At 31.3% G+C, this 20,943-nt stretch overlaps 1 protein-coding gene across 4 annotated transcripts in view; it reads left to right on the top strand.

Annotated features, from left to right (window-relative positions):
- Nucleotides 1–18,555, top strand: part of LOC134247976 (major antigen-like) — a 33,162-nt gene extending 14,607 nt beyond the window's left edge. The window contains exons 3-5 of one of the 4 annotated variants that reach the window (XM_062730384.1): nucleotides 15,083–15,230; nucleotides 16,224–16,372; nucleotides 17,534–18,555. In XM_062730384.1, coding sequence (XP_062586368.1) covers nucleotides 15,083–15,230; nucleotides 16,224–16,372; nucleotides 17,534–17,673 — 437 coding nt within the window. In that variant the 3' untranslated portion in view covers nucleotides 17,674–18,555. Of the gene's footprint in view, nucleotides 1–157; nucleotides 358–3,179; nucleotides 3,452–15,082; nucleotides 15,231–16,223; nucleotides 16,373–17,533 lie in introns of those variants that run through there. The other 3 variants (XM_062730383.1, XM_062730381.1, XM_062730382.1) reach the window with 3 other exon arrangements.
- The last annotated feature ends 2,388 nt before the right edge of the window (nucleotides 18,556–20,943 follow it).

Here is a 20,943-nt window from a genome sequence, read left to right as displayed (position 1 = left end):
AATAAAGGAGCTTTAAGAATGCAAAATATATTGCCGCACAGCATTGCCCTCACCTTGCCAGATTTTAAACATTTTTTTTATATTCCCGAATCGTCTAAAAGCAGTGTTTACCTGGAACAAAAATGAAATGAACTGACATTTTCATTTTTTTTTTTAGGTTTCTTTCGATACAGAAGAGGACAAGAATTCTCGTTCGGAACTTTAGGAAGAAAACCAATATCGACCCCAAAGCACGTTGAAAAATGGATTGAGTGTGGTGTCAGCATACCGGGAAGTGACAAAGTCATCTCCTTATAAAAAGACCTATATTTAATGAATTTTCTCTCAATTTTGGTTTTAAGTAAAGGCAAAATCGTTTTTACATGTTATACAATCATTGCTTGGTTTATGGTCCATACAATGATTAAGACACCTAAGAAGTACAGTATAGAATAAGGGTGGCTTAATCATCGTGTTGACCAAAAACCCACCAAATATTATTTTATTATATACTTTAATTAATGGCACAATTTTTCAAACAATTCATGTCATCCCTACCCTTACAGTAACACACATCCTAACAAAACTATCACGTGTATTAATGTCATGTCCTTATACGAGGGTTGTTCAATAAATAATGTCCTGAACTGTATGACTTACAATACAATTATAATATGACATTAAACTTGACTTTCTCTCATTATTGAATCTTTACTGACTTTATAACAGTTTATGTAACCACTTTTAATCACATAGTTTCATCTTGAGAAGCTCGGAAATAAGGGTATTCAAAACACTGCATTATAAATGAATGGTAAAGAATCAGTAAACTAGAGTGAAAATAAAAGCTACATTAAAGCTGCTGTAAAACTTATCAAAAAATCCAAAGAAATATTCACTTAAATATGTGACATTTACAGCAACTGATGCCTATTTTTATAGACAAATAAGCAGGTGGATTTCAATGATAACAAGCAAATTCAAAGAATTGTGGTCCCCCGCTTTCGGTGCCTTTTTGGGTGAGATGTCATTTTTTATGACATTTGTGTCAAATTAGAACGCCGTATCATAAGTCATCTATTTAGAAATTATCACTGAACTCAAAGGTCAAGATCAAAGGGTTAAAGTTCATGGTATCCAATGAAAAGTCTTCTCAAAAAGATTACATATGTGGAGTAAGAAAGCCCTAGCCCTTACTATTCAAAAGTTATGGTCAAGGTTACAGTTTTCCCATAAGTACACAAATCTCGAAGGTCAATGTCAATAGGTCAAGGTTGTTGGTATAACATGAAAGGTCTTGCCACAAAGAATACATATGTGAAATATAAAAGTCCTGCATGGTGTCTATTGTTCAAAAGTTTTGGCCAAGATCAAAAGTAAATCAAACTCTAAGGTCAAGGTCCAAGGGGCAGAGTTCTTGGTATTCGATGAATTGTCTTCTCACAAGAATTATATAAATGAAGTATGAAAGTCATAACCCTTACCATTCAAAAGTTATGGTCAATGTTTTTTTCATAAGTACGGAAATCTCCAAGGCCAAGGTCAAAAGGTCAAAGTTGTTGTTATCCTGTAAAAGATCTTGCTACAAAGAATACATATGTGAAATATGAAAGTCCTAATACCTGCCATTCAAAAGTTATCGCCAAAGTAAAAGTTTGGAATTTTTGTGTAAAAGTGGGTCAAACTCCAAGGTCAAGGTCAAATTTGGTGGCATCCAAAGAAAGGTCTTGTCACAAGAATACACATATGAAATATGAAAGTCATAGCTCCACAAAATCAATAGTTATGGGCAAGGCTAAAGTTTTTGTGACGGACGGAGAGACTGACAGACGGACAGACGAATGAGATTTAATGATGTCCCCTCACTTTCGCGAAAGCGGGGGACAAAAATTATATAATGGCCATCAAAAATGGGTATTTTCCTTGCCAACATAAATTATAACAACTTATATACTGTTTTCCAAACTTCAACAAATAATATTTGATTATGTATGATGGACTTCAAGACACATAGCAAATTTGATAGACATCATATCAGGAGTAGTTTACAATGTTTTTAAGAAACGTTTGACAGTAAAAAAATCTTGGTATTCAAAGGTCACCCCATATTTTGAAAATGAGTGAAAAACGAAAGCGTGTACGAAAGTCTTAACAATTATTTTAAAATATCAGTAATCGTAGTTATCCACGTTTGTTTTATATTCAAACTGATATTGGAACATGAATCTATTGCTTAAAACCATCAAAACAAAATTCACTACAAAATGTACTAAATATTAGTGGTATAGTTGTTCAAATTCGTTTTTGGGGAGACAGTTTAATATCTGGAGGAGTATAGAAAGCAATGTTTTGCAAAAAAAATCGAAAGTTCATTGATCATTCAAAATGTAAAACAAATGACAGTTAAAAACAAATGACGGATATTTAAACCTTATTTTTTTTCTAAACAGTCCAATCCAGTGGAAAAGTGTATCTGGAAGTCAATATGGCGAGATGAATGCGTCCATAAAACAAAATGTAGTCACAAGAGGCGCGATTCGGGCTGATTCTGAGAAAGAGTATGATGACGACGCTGCTACTGGTTTTGTTGTTTTGAGTCTAAAAGCTGGGGACGAAGTTCAGATTGTGTCTGTTACTTTTAACAGACAGAGATCTTTATACAGCGAAGTATTTTTCATCCATTCCATCTTTACCGGGGAAGGAAGTAAAACTCTTTCTCAGATTTTTAAAATGTGTTTTTAACTGAATTATAATGCTTTTTGAATCTGTGTTTGGTTTTAGAATTTTAAGACGAAAAATTTCTACTTCATATTATTTGTATTTATATGTAAAAAAAATAATACTTAAACTCTAAAATATTGAAACACGAAGGCATAATTACAATTCATGGCAATTAAATACTAAGTATTTTCGTGACGTTTCTTAATTTACTAAGCAACCACATGTCTGATTTTTCTAAATCCATCCTTTTGTAGAATACAACTCTGATTTTTTTTTTTAGAAAGAAGAAGGCTTTCTTTATTGTCTACTTAACAAATAATTTCAATTTTCAATATAGGGTAGTACAATGTCATTATTTACTATATATATATATATATATATATATATATATATATATATATATATATATATATATATATATATATATATATATATATATATATATATATATATATATATATATATATATATATATTAAGGTTTTTATCGAACTTCAAGGGGAGAGACTTTTTCTTTCGAAACAATAGGATATACACCAAATCAGACCAGTAACTGGTACGAAAAATGGATTGAGTGTGGTGTCAACATACCGGGAAATGACAGAGTCATACCAGTGTTGTAAACATGACTAGAATATTGTCAATGCTTCAGTGAAGTTTAAAAAAGACAATTGTGATTTTATTCATTTTCACGTCTGTTTTGAGTATAATTCCTATAAGACTGTCTCATATCTTCCGGATTTTTTTTTAAGGTAAGTCACTCCTCAAGTTTGTTATATCAATGCTTTTTTGAGAAGTATATTTTTGATAAGTATTCATAAAGTGTAACTCAAAATTGCAAAGAAAATAGGGGGTCAGTGTACATCCTTCTGATCTACGGTACATTTAAGTTGACCTTTTTGCACTTAAATTTCATCTCTTTGGTTAATTACTTTAACCCTTATTATATTTGATTAGATGTAAGCAAGGCAATAAATGTAATCTTATTTTTTGTAAAATAGTTTGAATAATATTTAACATTAAAAAAATCATGCAAATTAATGCGCGTAAATTATTGTTTGACCTTTTTGCACTAAAAAATAACATATTTGGAGTATTAAAAAACTTAATAGGCAATAAAAAATTTTCTTATATCAAACTGTTTACGACTTGAGTGCTGATCAGTCACAAGTATCGAATAGTTTAAAATAATGAAAGAAAAAGGTGGGGTCAGTGATGTTAATTTTGAAATATTTGTCAAAATATGTGATTTTCAGGCTAAAAATGGTGTAAATTTGACCTTGACTTCTTTCATATATTTTCATTTTTTGGGAAAGTTTGTTGAGGGAAGGTGTAAAAGTTAGTCTAAAATATAAATTAAGACCTATATTAAATATTTTTAGCAATATCAAAACGGAAAATATTCTCCAAGTAAAAGTATTTGAGGCTAAATTTCCATTACATTAAATTTTATAAATGTGCAGATTTGCAGAATTTCTGCTAAATATCCTTCCACTAAAAGAAATAGTCCCTCATAAATCTTTCTTCTTTGTTGATTTTTGAGCAGTTTTTTCATTGAATGTTAAAAAATTTACATTGTTGAATATAAATATGTCATAAAAATTGAATTTTGATTAGTAGTTTTGAAGTAAAAGCTTCTGCGTGAACTTTTCTAAAAAGCTGAGGAGTGACTTACCTTAACATATTAGATATTTAGAAATTTTTTACATGTTTTTTCAATTTTCTTCAATAAAAATTCTATAACACATTTCAAAAACATTATAATTTCTTTTTTGAATATTGATAAGGAAAGATCCCTGTCAAAAATTTTGCGTATTGTAGAGCCAAGTAAATATTCAATACTTTTTGTACATGTCAATCTATTTAAATCAGATAGACATAATCTAAGAAATGAATAAATGTGCTATAGATTTTGATGTCAAGAATAAAAATTCATTTAATCATGTCTGCATGATCAAATACTATCTAGCACTGAAATATATTTATAATTAAAACGTACAGAAATATATTGTCAATTATTGATATTACTAGAAATAAAATTGCAATTAATTTGGGTTTCATCAATTTACGGAATGCATCAAGTAAGCAATGTTTCCAATATACAAACAAGTAGACGAAAAAGAGAATATCACCAATCTTAAAGTCACCATTCATAACTTCTATGGTCGACACAATTAACTTGTCAATCTATCATGAAGTCAAACGCTGATTGACGTTTTTCATTACCATTATTTTCACACTGAATTGTCGACGGATCCTACCCTTATTTCACATTCATGTGACAAGGACCATACAGCGGGTGTGACCGGTCGACAGGGGATTGTAACTCCCCCATGGCACCTGATCCCTCACGATTTTAAGGTCCATGTGTGCTCTGTCTAGATTCTAATTATTTGAATGTACGTTTGAGCTAAATACTGTTTTTATCTCCATTTCTTTCATTTTGAAATTTATTTTGATTTCATATTAATTATACCTGAGAAAAATTAAGAATTTTACCCTACATGGATTAAGTAAGATCATCATTTAGATCACCAATAACCCCGAAATAGCCAATGTTTTCAAATAGACAATCGAAGATGCATGTTTTAATTGTTTTAATTTAAGAAGTCCATTCTGGTTTCTTACTAAAGTCCGTCAAACCAGCAAGTCAAAACGAGATTCTCTTCATCAATGTATAGTTATACGAAGTATGTGGCTGGCAAATGTAAAAAAAAAATCAAATAATGTTTATCATGATATACATTTCATGATTAAAAGAACATAAGTGTTGCTTAGAAATGTTAGAATTATTTACTTATCAATGAGGAACAAGCATTTTTAATGACGTAAGCGATAGGCACATAATGTTATACAGTCATATAAAACATATAGACATTAAGTAAGTAAAACAATCTTAATTCTAAGATAGAATGTAATCCTAGCTTTACACAGAGTTGCATTGAAAAGATTGATTGAATATTGTTTAACGTCCCTCTCCAGAATATTTCACTGATATGGAGACGTCACCATTGCCGGTGAAGGGCTGCAAATTTAGGCCTATGCTCGGCACTCAGGGCCTTTGAGCAGGGAGGGATTTTTATCGTGCCACACCTGCTGTGACACGGGGCCTCGGTTTATACGGTCTCATCCGAACAACCGCCCCATTTAGTCGCCTTTTACGACAAGCAAGGGGGTACTGAGGACCTATTCTAACCCGGATCCCCACGGGACGCATTGAAAAGATCTGAGTAATGGTCAGCCGGAATCTTTGTAAGCAGGCTAAATGGGAAGATGGGACCTCCTGGTGGGATAAGTACTTTGATTGCAGCTTCCGCACTTAAAACCGTTACAGGGACCATAAGACTTTGCAATTCTTCTAAAATCTCGAAGACGTCAGAGGCCCAACTAAGAGCTGACCGTGAATTGGTATATTTTTGGATAATTTGTTAATTTAAACTGGTGATTTTCTGGTTAATAATTGGATTAGTTTCATTGGTAGATTTGGGTGAAATCTGTTATACATGGTGCGCTTATAGAATTCTTGAAACATAACCCTTATTAAATAGGAATTAACTCATAAGTACTGGTGATGTTTTATCACAGAGTTATAGGTGATCAGACCGGATTATAGAAAGCTGTTGGTGGCGTTGATTCACCAGAGGTGTTCATAAGAAGAGTATTGATGATAATTGTTGGTGACTTCGATTCACCACAATTTATTACTAGAGTTATACAAAAACTTCACCAGTTATTCTTTTAATAATATTAGGGTAACAAATAGTTAAATGGGTGTTTGAATTTTTTATATTTTTCATTTTGTTGTTTTATCAAGAGTCGCGCATTATTTTTATACTTTAATAAACTTCATAATGTCTTAGTATTCTGGGGCTCGTAACATAAAGCTTGCTAAGTTTTTGACTTAAGGAGGGTCATAAGTACGGTTTAGGCACAATCTTAGGATCTGTCTAAGTACTACTTAAGTATGTCTTAAACCGTAACATAAAGCAAACTAAGCTAGGTCCTAGCTATGTCGGACTTATATTAAAAATATCTCATATGTGTTAACCTATAGTTTTTGATTTTATATAGATACATTGCTAAATGTGATTCAGTTAAGGTTTTAATTAATTACATATTAAAGTTGACGTCCTTACCTATCGGTTTAACTTATGTTAGATTAGATTTCATATTAAAATTATAATTATGTTATAAACTATTCGGAATGTTAGAAAACAAATACCGCACGGTCAGAAAGTGGCGATTTGTGATTCATTGTAAACGTTCACGACAATTGTTCATCACCTGAGATGTTTTCAGTTTACCTTTTGTATCTCTTTTGTTTTGATAAATGTTCACTTACCCTGTTATTATCGCAGACAAGAAAAGATAATCGACCGCCTATTCACTCGAAATTGAAACTCTAAAAAGTTCAATACATTTTGAATCCCCACTATGTATAAGGCCATGCAAGTCAAAAGCAAAAAATGTAGAAGTTTTATGATATATATACTCATTCGCAATATAATCAAGGATACAAAAAAAAATCGGGATATGTCTCATTCTCTCTCTCTCTCTCTCGAAATGTAGTGAGCCCTGTCTAAATCCGCGCTGGTCGCGTTCTACATTTATTCTATACTTTAAACAGATACTTTTCATTACTGTTATAGTCATCATCCCCTTTCTTTTCTGTTTTTAACTAATTATTTCAACTCATATTTTCAAAGTGAAATTACAGATCCATGTTTTATCGCTGTGTACAATTTATAACTACCGGCATAACCGAGTTCCCACTAATTTCAGACGTATCCCTAAAATTAAATTTTGTGTTTACTTGTATGCTGTATTTTGAGTGAAATTGGAATTGGTGTTCAGCCCCCCCCCCCCCCAAGGAAAAAAAAATTCTTAAATCAGCGTCAAATAGAGATAATTATTTTCTTTAATGCATAATATGAATAGAAGAATCTTTTAACATCGACAGTCAACATTAAATAATTCTAAATATATGTACAAGAAAGTTAAGATATACTTAAGTCACCTCTACCGGCCGCCTAAGTTTTGCTAAGATTGGCAAATCTAAGTACGCTTCTAGTTACGGTCTTAAGTTTTAGACTGTACTTAAGTCCTACTTAAGCACGGTCTTAGACTTAAGTAGCCTTTATGTTACGACCCCCTGGATTTCTTTTCTTGTGAATTCTTCAAACTGAGGAGGTTACGCTACATTACGCATTTGGCTCGTTAAATATCCGAACCCAAACTTTGTTGACGTTTCGAGCCGCGTCACAATAATATAGTTAAGGTAAGGAGACCGGTTTATTTCTTTTTAAATGAAACATAAAACTAAACTTTCGATAATTTTTTCTGTTCTTATTTTAAAATATGTTTATTTAAAATCAACATGTATGTCGAAATTATCCAGAGGAACAATAATTTACCTGGACTTTTTAGACCCTTGGTATACATAACATATCCGCCGATGGCTTGATCTGCCGAAAATTAATGACAATATTTTTCCTAGCATATGGCCGATAATTCCAAATGAAACATATATTAACATTTTAAAATATTTTTCTTCAGTAAATCATACTAAACTTGAAAGAGTAATTTACTACATTTAATTTGTCATATAAACACGAAGTAAAAAACTTTATGCGTACTAAATGAATAATTTTGCAAGTATTTAAAATCTGCAATTCTGCAGTATGCTAACTAAGTAAAAATTCAAATATCAGTAATAATGATAATTATGATTCTACAAAAGTACAGTGCTGGATAACGATCTATTTCTAATTTTGAGTCCCTCATAATACTGCACGAGAGATATGAATATGATGTCATATGAGTTAGTATGTTGGTTGATAATGAAGTGTGAAAATTCAAAGATAGAAAACTGTTTTATCTACTATCTATCTGTTTGAGGCTCTACGGCACCGTCAAATTAACTTTCGGTCTTGTATTGCTTATCACATAATTATTCAAGTGCGAGAAAAAAATACCGAATATTGAAATTGTATGTAAAATTTAGCCTTGCAAAATGTAAAGAAAGTGTTATATGTAAAATAATATTGTATAATATAATAAAATAATGCAGTTAATTATAATAAATCAAATGTGGATTTTAATTTCCTTTCTAAATACAATTTTGATTCAAAATGTAACTGATTGTCATGAGATGATTTATTTATTTACACTTCCATTAATGTCATCTAAACCGAAAGGGCTTACCATCATTAAAATGAAATGAAATATATGAAACAAATTAATTTTGAGCAGACCAAACATGGACCTCGAGAAATCAACAGAAATAGGATCAGGTGCCATGGATAGAAAATACCTTGAAATTTAAAAGCCGTTAAAGGATTTATTTCTCTTTGCACATTCTAAACTTCTTTTTACCCAAGCGTCCCAATGCTTGCACTTATATAGAAAAAAATCGAAAATCGTTCATGCATGTAATTGTTGTACCTTTCAGCCTTCCTCACACAGAAGTACGTTCCAGAAGTCAGATTTTCCAGCACGAAGTTACCCCAAATTCCAAGATTTACTGCGTGGCTAACGAATCAATATCTTAAAAATCTTTTTGAAGGATGTAATGTGGTGTCCATTCCTTGTACTTTAATATTCAGTATATAGACATTACATTTCAGTAGAATACATAAGATCTAGTTACTGGCACTGTAAAACCTAAGACTTTAGTGTATCAACAACTTCAGACTTTTGAGTTTAATGTTGTGGATACAACACCAGACATTGTAGTAGTACTGTACTATTTGATTTTAATACGTAGCATAAAATATGAACATTTAAAACTATTTCTATTTATCTTAATCTTTTTTATAATCCTTTTCCTTGCAAAAAAATACCTTACTAACGTTCTGGTAACATAACTTTTGGTGGAGGGTAGAGGGGCTTGATAATAATCACAAGAAAACAGAAACAGATGCTTTAAAATGGTTGTACAAATTCTTCATATTCTTCATTCTTCATAACGAAACACTGCAAACAGACCAACAATGCACTTCTCAGTCAAAAGGAAAACTTCAAGGCGGAAGCTAGTATGTTAAAATAAAAGTGCAAATTTGAGTCTCACTAAAGAAACATCTTAAAGCTTTTCAACTATAAGAGTTTCTTGAGGATTTGGAATTGTACAAAGCACTTCCTTTGTGAATCTGAAACTGAAACTAAAAGCGGTTTTAATATACTTGTTTAAACAGCAATGTAAAGTATTTGCGCATATATGCCTGGTAGAGAAAGATTTAAGCATCAAAGAATCTACAAAAATTAATGTGTGAGATCCAGAAGATATCAAGAAAGTTTAATCATGTTATGTATAATTGATACTCTTCCACATTTTGAACTAATTGTACCAAAACTCCTATCAATATAAGTTCTTTTGTTTTTCAACATTACAAAATACTTTATTAGGTGTTTTTTTTAGTTTTAGTCTGTTTTGATCATGTTGATCTTCTTAAGTCCATATGAATAGGCTGGCATGTGATCCAAAATTACACATAAAAATGAAAGATAAAAATGATACCCTAATTAAATTTGATTTAAGTAGGAAGTGTAGATCAAAGAGAGCTACGATGATTGGTCAAATTGCTTCTTATTTAATACAAGCTGGTACACAAATCCTGAAGTATATAGTTTATTTTGCTCTTGAATATAACAAGTAAGTACTTACGATGCAAAGTGTCATAAGCATCTGAGTTGTTTTGATTATCTCTGAACTTTTTCTACCTTCTATACGCAAATAAAATACTAATATAAATATATGCAACTTGTGTCTAGATCAACATTTTGCATATGGTGTTTGGAAGGACATTTAATTTTAAAGTTTACGAATGTCAGTTGCTAATATTTGAACAATGGTTTCTTTGCATAGTGCATATCTATGGATATTAATATTTGTCGTGGTAGATTCCCACTCGCCACTGACAGATAAAAAGGCAGAAGATGGCATTAGTGTAATATCCTCGTGCGAATCAAATAAAATTGTCGTTAACAATCTGCAGAACCAGATAAATCAAGAAACGGTGATAAGGCTTTCATTGCTGAAACAAGTGTATTCATTGGTCAACGATATGATAAACGTAAAAAAGGAAATGGCAGCCATGAAAACCAACGCAGAAGAAATAAGCAAAAGTACCGATGACCTACGACATGAAGATTATAAAATGTTGAATGAAATAGAACAGATGAAACATGACCACAACGATACATCCGAAAGTATATTAAACGTACAGCATGAGCACAATAAAACGTTGAATGAAATAGAACAGATTATGAAATTTAACCAAAATAACGCATCTCAAAGGATAATAAACGTACAGCATGAATATAAAACAATGTTTAGTGAAATAGAGAAGAAATTGAAATTTTTCCATAATGATACCTCTGAAAGGATAGAAAACGCACAACTTGAATATAAAAAGGCGTTAAGTGAAACAGAACAGAACCATAATGACACATCGGAAAGAATAGTAAACGTATGGAATTACCTACTCAACCTTAATAACTCTGTAGGAAATCTCCGAAATGATACCGTTAAAATCAATGCTAAGTACGGTATCCAGGGTATGTGGAAATGTTGTTTTGTTTTGAACATATTTTATTGACAACATGTCAAAGGGATGGGACACAAGTTCCAAAAACTTAGATAGTCGTCGTCTCCCATACATTAAATCTCAATAGTCACATAATATAATGTATAAATTTAAGGGGAGACAGGGCACATGTCACATGACTATAAAGACATATTACTTCATAATCGGTGATGATATACATGTTAAACGTTGTTAAAATCAAAAGTTCTTGTATAATTTTATTCTAAATTCTAAAATTGTTTTTAAACATTTAATTTTAGAAATTATTATTGATAAAATTTTTAAAGATCTTGCCATCATTTAGATATAATTGTGAAGTTGCTCAGTCCACACATTTGTTTCTCTTTATCCTGCAGTCTGACGTCAGTGACGTCAAAGACGTAGTGTTTGAATTCTCAGTGCAGCGAGATCAAGTAGACACACCGTCATGATCAGTTTTATTTCATAATAAACAGGTCACAGTCAATGTATAGTGATAAATTTCTGAAGCAGATTTTTTAATTAATACTTTTTCGTGTTTAGTAGCAGAGATTCTCTCTATTTAGATAAATTTGAATGTTTATGTTAATGTGTGACGGCACAATTGATTCCCTGCATTCGGAAAATACAAACGTGAAGCGTTTTTATCATGCTTACGTCTAATTCAACAATGTCCTGTGCGATATTGAGGTAAGCTTCACCCTGTAACATCTATGCAGTAAATAATTACGATGAAGGACTGACATTTAATCATAAATTTAAAAATATTTATTGACAGAATTGTTTTTTTCCAAATGAGGTTTTTGTCGTTGAAGCTGCCTTGAAAAATGCAGAAATTACCTCACCCGAATACTATATAAAATTAAAACAATTGCTTTCATATAATTTAAACACTATGAATATTCTGAAATATTTGAGTATATAGTGTTATCTATCATATTTATCGTTTGTGCGTAAAAATTCGTATTATGGACTCTGTTATTGGCCCGTAAACATGAAGTATCTAAACGCCATACAAACTCTAAACAGGGCGGTATTTGTGGGTCAATATCTTTTAAATAAGTCAAGAATTCCCATGACAGGACCGTTTTAAAATGTTAAGTACATATTAAATTAGTAATATAAAAAATACGAAAAAAAATTCATTGACAGGAATTTTTTCAGCGAGAGGTCCTGTTCCTCCTTAATGCAACCAATATTCAAAAAATGTCTATTTTTATTAATTTGTCAAAAAGTATCCATTCCACATTTAAATAGGTAATTCTGTACATTCTGCATCATTGTTCTCAGCGCAATACTAAATGTTTATTCAGACAACTCCTAGTTATCCTTTTTATTTTTAGTCCTATGCTAAATCTGATGGTACAAAAAGATTTTATTGATCACTTAAGAAATGAATATAATATTTTTTTCCTTTATCGAAGTATCAAAGAAAAAATTTGGACGGAAAACGTCATTAATGCGCGTAGCGCATTGATGAAAACGTTTTCCGTTCAAATTTTTTCTTTGATACTTCGATCAAGGAAAAAAATATCACATTCATTTCATATCATTTAATTATGATTTTTAAATAAATAAAATAAAATTTTCTTTTACTTTACTATGAAATTTACGCATCAAAAGCAGTGCGTATGAATATATCACAACAACGTTAACGTTGCTGAAATTCAAAATGGCTCAGCCTACTTCCTAGGCCTAACGAAAAAAAAACAAGTTCTCAAATATTGTCGTGTCACTACCAATCTTCTCAAACAACAATTAACAGTTATTTAACACAAAAAAAAATTACCAGTTGTGTTATTATATTTTACTAAACCCCAATGGGTATATTCCTCCCTGTAAGTCTGTAAATATAAAGGGAAGCTACTCAAATATCCTAACAGTTTCTACTTCTATTTCACAGAAATTTTGGATTTTCTATTCGTTCCTTTTCATCTGAATTTCACTTTGAACATATAAATACGTATTTCAACCTGTCAATGCTGTAAAATCTTAAAGATTCTGTTGCCGACTGTAAAGGATTCCGTCTCATTCATGCCGTGTCGTTTTTCTCGATCATTGGTTTCCTAAGAATTAACACATTTAACGGCATTTTTCCAGCTTTAGTGGCATGAAAACATTTCTTTACCGTTCTATTGTTCCTACCAGTTATCTCAAAGACATTCTTTTAACATAAGTTTGCTGATTTCCTTCATTCTTTCCCATAACTGTATTGTTGTCAATGCAGACGATTTTGGTTTGTTTAGCAAAGGGGGATAATTCAAAAAGAAACGAAAGTAGGAAATAGGCTAAGTCAGGAACGTAACAGACAGGTTTTGAAATTCAGGAAAATATCTATTAAAGTAAAACTATTTATTTATTCCTTCAAAAAGTAATCTGGAAGCGGGAAATATACATGCATAAAGACTGAAGACAGCCAAAGTAGTTCCGACTGCTTAGTGCAAGCGAACTGTAGATTTTATTGATGCAGTTATCAAAAGAATTTTTTATCCAATCAGAATCAAGTATTTTATAGAAAATAAATGATTTTAGAATTATGTTTTAATTTACCTAGATAAAATGCTACAAAATCTTTGAGTATTTTACTTTTTTCATAACATTCATACTAATTGCAGAAAAGATCGTGAAAGATTTAGTATCAGAGCATGAAAAGATTCAGGACAGACTGGGTATCCTGCACAATGATAGTGAAAGAAGACAGTCTGAAACAAAGAATGTTAGCCAACTACAACAAGGCCACACTGAAGATGAAGGGAGACTTACAAAATATCACTTCTCGGGTCAACATCCTGGATCTTCTTTCAAAACGCCATGCTCAATGTTTGTAATACACTCTACACTCAGTTAATGGACTCAATATTTAATATCTTACACCTTCTACTTTCAGTTTGAGATAAAAATTACCCCCTGATCTACTGTATAACAATGTAAATAACTGCATTGCTTTTAACGAGGCCGTCTAATTTGAGTGCGCATGACTTTGCGCAGTTTTTTTAATTTCTTGCAGTCATTTGTGCGACAATACACCTTTGCCAAATATTTTTATTTTAGTGCTAAATCAACATTATTTGTAACCCCTATTGGTAAGAAAATGCGATTTTACGACAATAATTAGGGGAAAAAAACGCTGAAATTGCTGTAAAGACGTCACCATTTTCGGATTTTGTAAGCAATGCATGAGGCTAAAGAATGACACATGACTCGCTGTATGTTCAAGACGTCCATGCATATTTTTCAAAACAACTGATGACACAACATCCAAAGAAACATACTAGCAAGCTAAACATTGCTATTCTTTACCGAAAAAATCACATGCGCTGAAAATTCATCTGCATTGATATTTATTTATACCGTGATATGTCAATTTTAGAGGTATTTCGCTTTGAAAAATAAACTTAGTACATGTAATTATTTCCTAGAGGAACCTAGATGGTGAACTTTTTTGAAATTTCATAGTTTGGTGTCTTTTCACAATAACTTTAATCTACTTGAATGCAAAAGAAATCTCTAGGGCAGAAAACAAAAAAAAATATGGAAAAAATGTAATAATTTGGCGGTGGTTTTCTAACAAATTCCCTTAGGGTCCAGTAGTAAAATTTGAAAACTTTTGAGATAGTCCCCATAGAAATCGGGATGGTAAACTTTCGATTTTTTAATCTTAAAACAATAAATATAACAGTAAAAATCATTTTTCAAAAAATTTTTAAAATCCCTATGGCAGAAAAAATTAGACTCGGCCTTTTTTTAAAAGTATATTATTAACTTAGATTCATTGTAATATACTGTAAAATAATGCACTTTCTCTACATTTGACAATAGACTGCTTAGAATCAAGCCACTGTTGGTTGCTGTATAGTTTTGACTATGACAATAGCTGGAATGGATGTGCAGGTGGCCGCCAGTACGTAACGAAGACAAACTATTCTTCTACACCTTATCTCGGTGTGATGACATGCAGTTCTACAAGGTATAAATGCCGTCCATATTTTATCTGATGATAATGAATGTCTTGTAAAGATTTTTTAAAGGTGTAATATCCCTCTGATAGGAAAGATAACTTTCTGAAGACAATTTTCATGTCAGATTTTTCAAATTTTAGTCATGAGAACCATTTTACAGTCAATTCAGTCAAGTTCAATCGTCCAGATGTTGTTTTCTACTTTTTATTGGCAATATCTTTATTAGTTTTTGAAAAGTAAGCAAGGCTTCATACTTCAAACTATTTTCCATTTGAATCTAATGCTATTGGTGTTGAGGAAAATCAAAGTATGGTATTTTTTTTTTAATGGTAAAATTTGGAGCAGAGGGATATTTCACCTGAAATCGAGTTCCTTAAGAATTATTATTATAAGAAAAATAATTATTATTGTTACGTTTGGTTTACTTATTAAGTTGAATGATTTGTCTAGTGCCTTAATTGTATGTGAATGATTCTTGCCGAAAGAATACATTAAACGCCCACAGTCTTGCATGTATATTACATTGAAAATCCGTAGAAGTTAGCAGATCTGCTGGACTCATGCATGGTTTTTATGGCTGCTGTCTAAAATAAAAGTCTGAGAGAGGAAACACATTTCTTTTAAACTTTGATTCAAAACACAAGGATATTTGTGAATTGATTAACTGTTTATTGTTTAATGTCTTTCTCGAAATTTTTCGCTCATATAGAGATGATGCATGCCAATTTCGTGTGCATCTGTCTCTGTGTCTGTCTTAGGTATGCCAAATATGCATGTACATGTAAATCTCCTGCAGCCGCCTTTGTGTTTAACATCAGTGGCCAAGGACTGCTGAAATTGGCATGGGAGTCCTCGTGTAATTTGAATCTATGTCTACATTTTAAAAATCTAAATCTACAATTTCATATCACAATAAATATCGTCGTATTATCAAATGCTGGTACAGTATTTTAAGTACTGATGAAATTAATTATTTCTTTTCATGATTTAAACCTTTTAAGGTACAAGCTGTTTCTTAGCAAAATATTAACGGGTAAATACTATAACATCGCTGATGGGGGTGGTACTGGCGAAGATCACTGTGAACTTTTGGGGACAACACAGAGGGGTAAATTGCCTGGAGATTTCGAAAAATCAGCAAACACACAAGGTAAAAAAAAACATTTTAGAGATGTAAGAAAAACATTTGAAATTTAAAAATATTTCTTCGAAGAACCCACCATAACTTTAAAGAGGATCTACGGCAAGTTTGCAATAATGTAGCCCTCTCCCTTTTTGGACAACTCCTGAGGATCTCCGTAATGGTGCAAATGCTGGAGCGATTCACTCCCGCACGTTTTTGGCTTAAATAATCAGTTAAAGGCTATTTAATTTACATTTCTTACTTGAACTCCAAAGATGCCGTTATGCAAAACATAAATCAATCCAAATATACATAGGACAATCCACATATCAGTTATTTTTCGTGTGTGTCAACATCACAACTTGAATTTATCCGCCATGTACTGACCTTGGTCGATTTTATTTTGGGACAGCCAATGAGAGAATGGATCTAGAGGGAACGGATCACAATAGAAATTACCTTATTTTAGGCATTAAAATCACTGTTTACGTAAAAAGTCTAATGATATAGTTTTATTTATAATGTTTAGTGGTGTTTTAAAGCACAATCATTTATTAAACCAGAAGATTTACTTTACTGAGTAATTATAATTTTCAAGAGCGTCTCAGTGCATCACGTGAGAATCGTCATGGCTTCTGATGAGAGGGACTGTAAACAAGCAGATTTATTTTATCTGGTTTTTGCGTTTAGCGGGCTATGTTGTTGACAGTGAATAAAAATTTCGCCCTTTTTAGAAGTAAGTTGAATGTAAAAACAATTTCTTTTGCCTGCAATTGCCCGTATTAAAAAAACATTTGCACCATTACGGATATGCTTTGGAATTGGATCCCTCTCCAGAAAATATCAGATAAAAAATCGGAGAGGGCTACATTATTGCAGCTAGTTTGTAATATAATGTGACGAAAATGTCCATCGTCATATTATTCGTATTTAGTACAATAAAAGTTAGTCTATGTAATGTCGAAATACAAAGACTTATTAGTATATTCGATATTAATTTTTAAATTTCCAGACGTGTCTTAATTAATTTATTCAGTACAGCTACTGTCAAATCAATTTCCTTCTTTGTATATATTTCTCTAGAAAAAAAACTCTGAACAATTTGAGAAAAAGAGAGCCTTCTTTATTGTCTTCAGCTTTACACATGAATTTAATAATCATAGTAATTATCGACTATGTATATTATAGGTTTCTATCGAAGTTCAAGGGGAGAGAATTTTTCGTTCGGAGCGATAGGATATAGACCAAGCCAGACCAGTATGTGGTATGAAAAGTGGATCGAGTGTTCCGTCAACATACCGGGTAACAACAGGGTCATACCAATGTAAACTTGACTAGAATATTGTCATACCAATGTAAACCTGACTAGAATATGTCAATTTTTTAGTGTGATTTTAAAAAAAGAAACATAATTGTGGTTTTATTTATTTTAGGCCTGTTATGAATATAATTCCTGTAAGGCTGTTTCATGCCTTCAGGATTTTTTAACATTATAGATATTTAAAATTGTTTCTATTTTCTTTTAATTTTCTTCGCTAAATATACATCAATTCTATAACACATTTTAAAAAGATTTATTACACTCTTTTTTGAATATCATTAGTAAGGAAATACGCTTGTCAAAGAATTTGTGTATCGTAGAACGAATCATTTTTTCCTTATTTTTATAGATGTTACATATAACCTATAAAGTAAGAAATGAATAAATGTGCTATTGATTTTGATGTCAAGAATACTCATTCAAAATGCTATCTAGCACTGAATTAAATATATAATAAACATGTACAGATATGTGTTGTAAATTATTTACATTACATTAATTGTGCTTTTGATTTGGGCTTTATCACTTCACCGGGTGAATCAAGTAAGCAATATTTTCAATTATTGGATTCATGCTGTTTGTATTGATATTTATGCCTAAACAAAATCATCTTGAACTAAATTAAATTACCATTGACCCAAATTAAACATGCAATAAAGAAGTAATGTTTCTGAGCATAATGTACTTTTTGTCTTTATGTATACTAGTATTTCATAAATGGAGTCCTAATTATTGGTCAAGTCATTCTCGAATCTTAAAAAGACTTGAAATAATTTATATATACCAGTGATGGGGTAATTGAATAAAGTAATTGTAATTGAGTGTAATTAATTACATTTTTCAAAGTAATTGCAAGTAATTTGTATTTGAGCGACCCTTCAATTACAAGTAATTGAATGTATTTAAATACATTTCAAAAAAAGGTCATGTATTTTATATTACTTTTCAATTACATTTCAATTACTTTTTTTTCAAAATAAAAGTTTATATATTTTAAAAGGTGTTTTATACTGATACACAGTTTTATACTGGTGGGTTTACACTACCTATTCCCATGTTTTATAAATCTCAGTTCTCCCTATTCCCACTTGCAAATAGCAATGATTGTTTAGATAGTTAATTTGTTTTACAGCAATTAGACTAACTACATCCCATTTTAGATTTATCTGTATTCTATTCATTTTAAGATGGAAAATAATTAATGGAATTGTGATAGATATTATTTATTTTCTTCAAAAATATGGATTTGAGAAAGTAACAAAAAAGATCTTGCCATACACCATACTGGTTTAGCATGGGCTTGTGTTTGTACAATAATTAATTGTCTCATAATGTTTAATTTGTTTATACAGTGTGTCACACTCATTATAAGGTTAAGGTCTAATTTTGACAAGGTGTGAACCCCTATCATACCCAAGAACAAAAACACTTAATGAAAGTTTTGAATTCGATCGCTATGGAAAAAATCTTATCTAAAAAAAAATCATTTTTTTTTCATAAAATTAAAACTTAAAGTAATTGAAAGTAATTAATTACATTTGAAAAAATCAATGTAATTGTAATTGCAAGTAATTGACAAAATTATCAATGTATTTGAAAGTAATTAATCACATTTCAAAGTAATTGACCCCAAGCCTGATATATACCGTTTCCAGTCGGTTATTATTCCTACACACATGTAGCCACGTCTTCTCGTCATGAAGACATCCTAGAATCCACATTTTTTATTCTAAAATAAAATCACCTCCCATGCCTTTTGAATCGTTTCCTGATATACTGAACGATTCATTATTCTCGGTAAAAATTTCTAATTTCCGGAGGACACTAGATGCGAAAAAAGCATCTCTTATAAAAGTCTCCATATAAAATGGCATCTAGAATCCAAAAAAAAAAAACAGGGCGAATTGATTGCTGATCTGATTGCAGAGGTCTTGTTCCTCCTCACTCCAGCCCGGAACACATGAAGTGAAAGACATTAAGTGAACACGGCATCAACCATAAATTTATAATTGGGATTCTTTACATGTTTCGTCCATTTATAAAATCCGGTGGTGATAGTCTTTTATTTCTTTTAAACTCTTTTCTGGCATACAACAGGAGCATGGAGCTCTTCTGCGACAACTTGAAAAATATTTGAAAAAATTGCTTTTGTGGTATTCTTATTAAAATACTGTAAAATCACATATTTTCATGGGGTCAAATTTTCGTGGTTTGAGTAAAAACTGTTGGTTCGTGGGGATTTGAATTCGTTGGTGAAGAAATGCTTTGTAGTTATATATGTAATATTATACATTTCGTGGTGGACATAAATTGGTGGGTCTATTCATGCCTCGAATACATGGAAAATTATACCCCCGAGAAAATTTGTAATATCATAGTAAACCGTAAAAAAAACCTCAGATCTTTGCATAAAGATATGACATAAAATGGGGCAAACAAAAATATCAAAGGAAAAAAAAACACTTTTAAAATTGACGGTAACGAAATTACGGTTGCAGCCATACAGGATGCCAATGCTTTCGGGCTTTGAAAGGCCATCATCAATGCCAAGTTAACTAAAATGACGTTCCAAAGTAATCTAAAATCTGCTTTTTTCATATCCATTTCAAAATATTCTTATCCAATTGTACATCAAGTCTTCAAAAAGATTATAATAGTATTCTGTAATTAAGAAAAAAAATCCAGATATTTCTTGTATTTCTATTTTATTTCTCTGCATTTCCATGCTCCATGTAAAAGTAGTATTTTTCCTTGCACTTAATATATATATTTTTTAATTTCCTCTACTCAGTGTTATTGCTTGATCAAAATTTATTTATTTTTTATTGTTACTTAATCCTGAAAATGAATAGGTATTTTTCTTAAAATAGTGTAAAAAACGTATATTCTAAAATTAAATTAAAATTTACAGATCTTGTTGACACATGTTAAGAAAACTTACTCATCGGGTACCATAATTATATACAAATACTTCAGGCAATCGCTGATCAGAGAACACATATCATATAAAATTTGGTGTTCTTCAATTTTTTCTGCACTACACCATCTCTCATTCTCTAACACGACATGCACTGTCAAATGTTCTACACCCTAGAGTGTAGGGAAGACCATCACATCCTACTTTAATGTCCAAGATCTTCCCTTGCTCACCAACTAATAAAGTTAGGAAATTTCGGTAAAATTTTATTCTGTACAAATACTCGTTCTAGAACGTCTGAAGAGCACGGATTTTCAAAGCAAGGATCACCAATAACAATTTCATGTTTGTTATCTTGTC

Source organism: Saccostrea cucullata, unplaced genomic scaffold (assembly GCF_032062105.1).
Source record: "Saccostrea cucullata isolate Sc308-1 unplaced genomic scaffold, CSIRO_AGI_Scuc_v1 ctg448, whole genome shotgun sequence".
In the NCBI taxonomy this organism is placed as follows: domain Eukaryota; kingdom Metazoa; phylum Mollusca; class Bivalvia; order Ostreida; family Ostreidae; genus Saccostrea; species Saccostrea cuccullata.
Note: the sequence above shows the minus strand (reverse complement) of the source record. Positions and strands in the feature narration are given on the sequence as shown.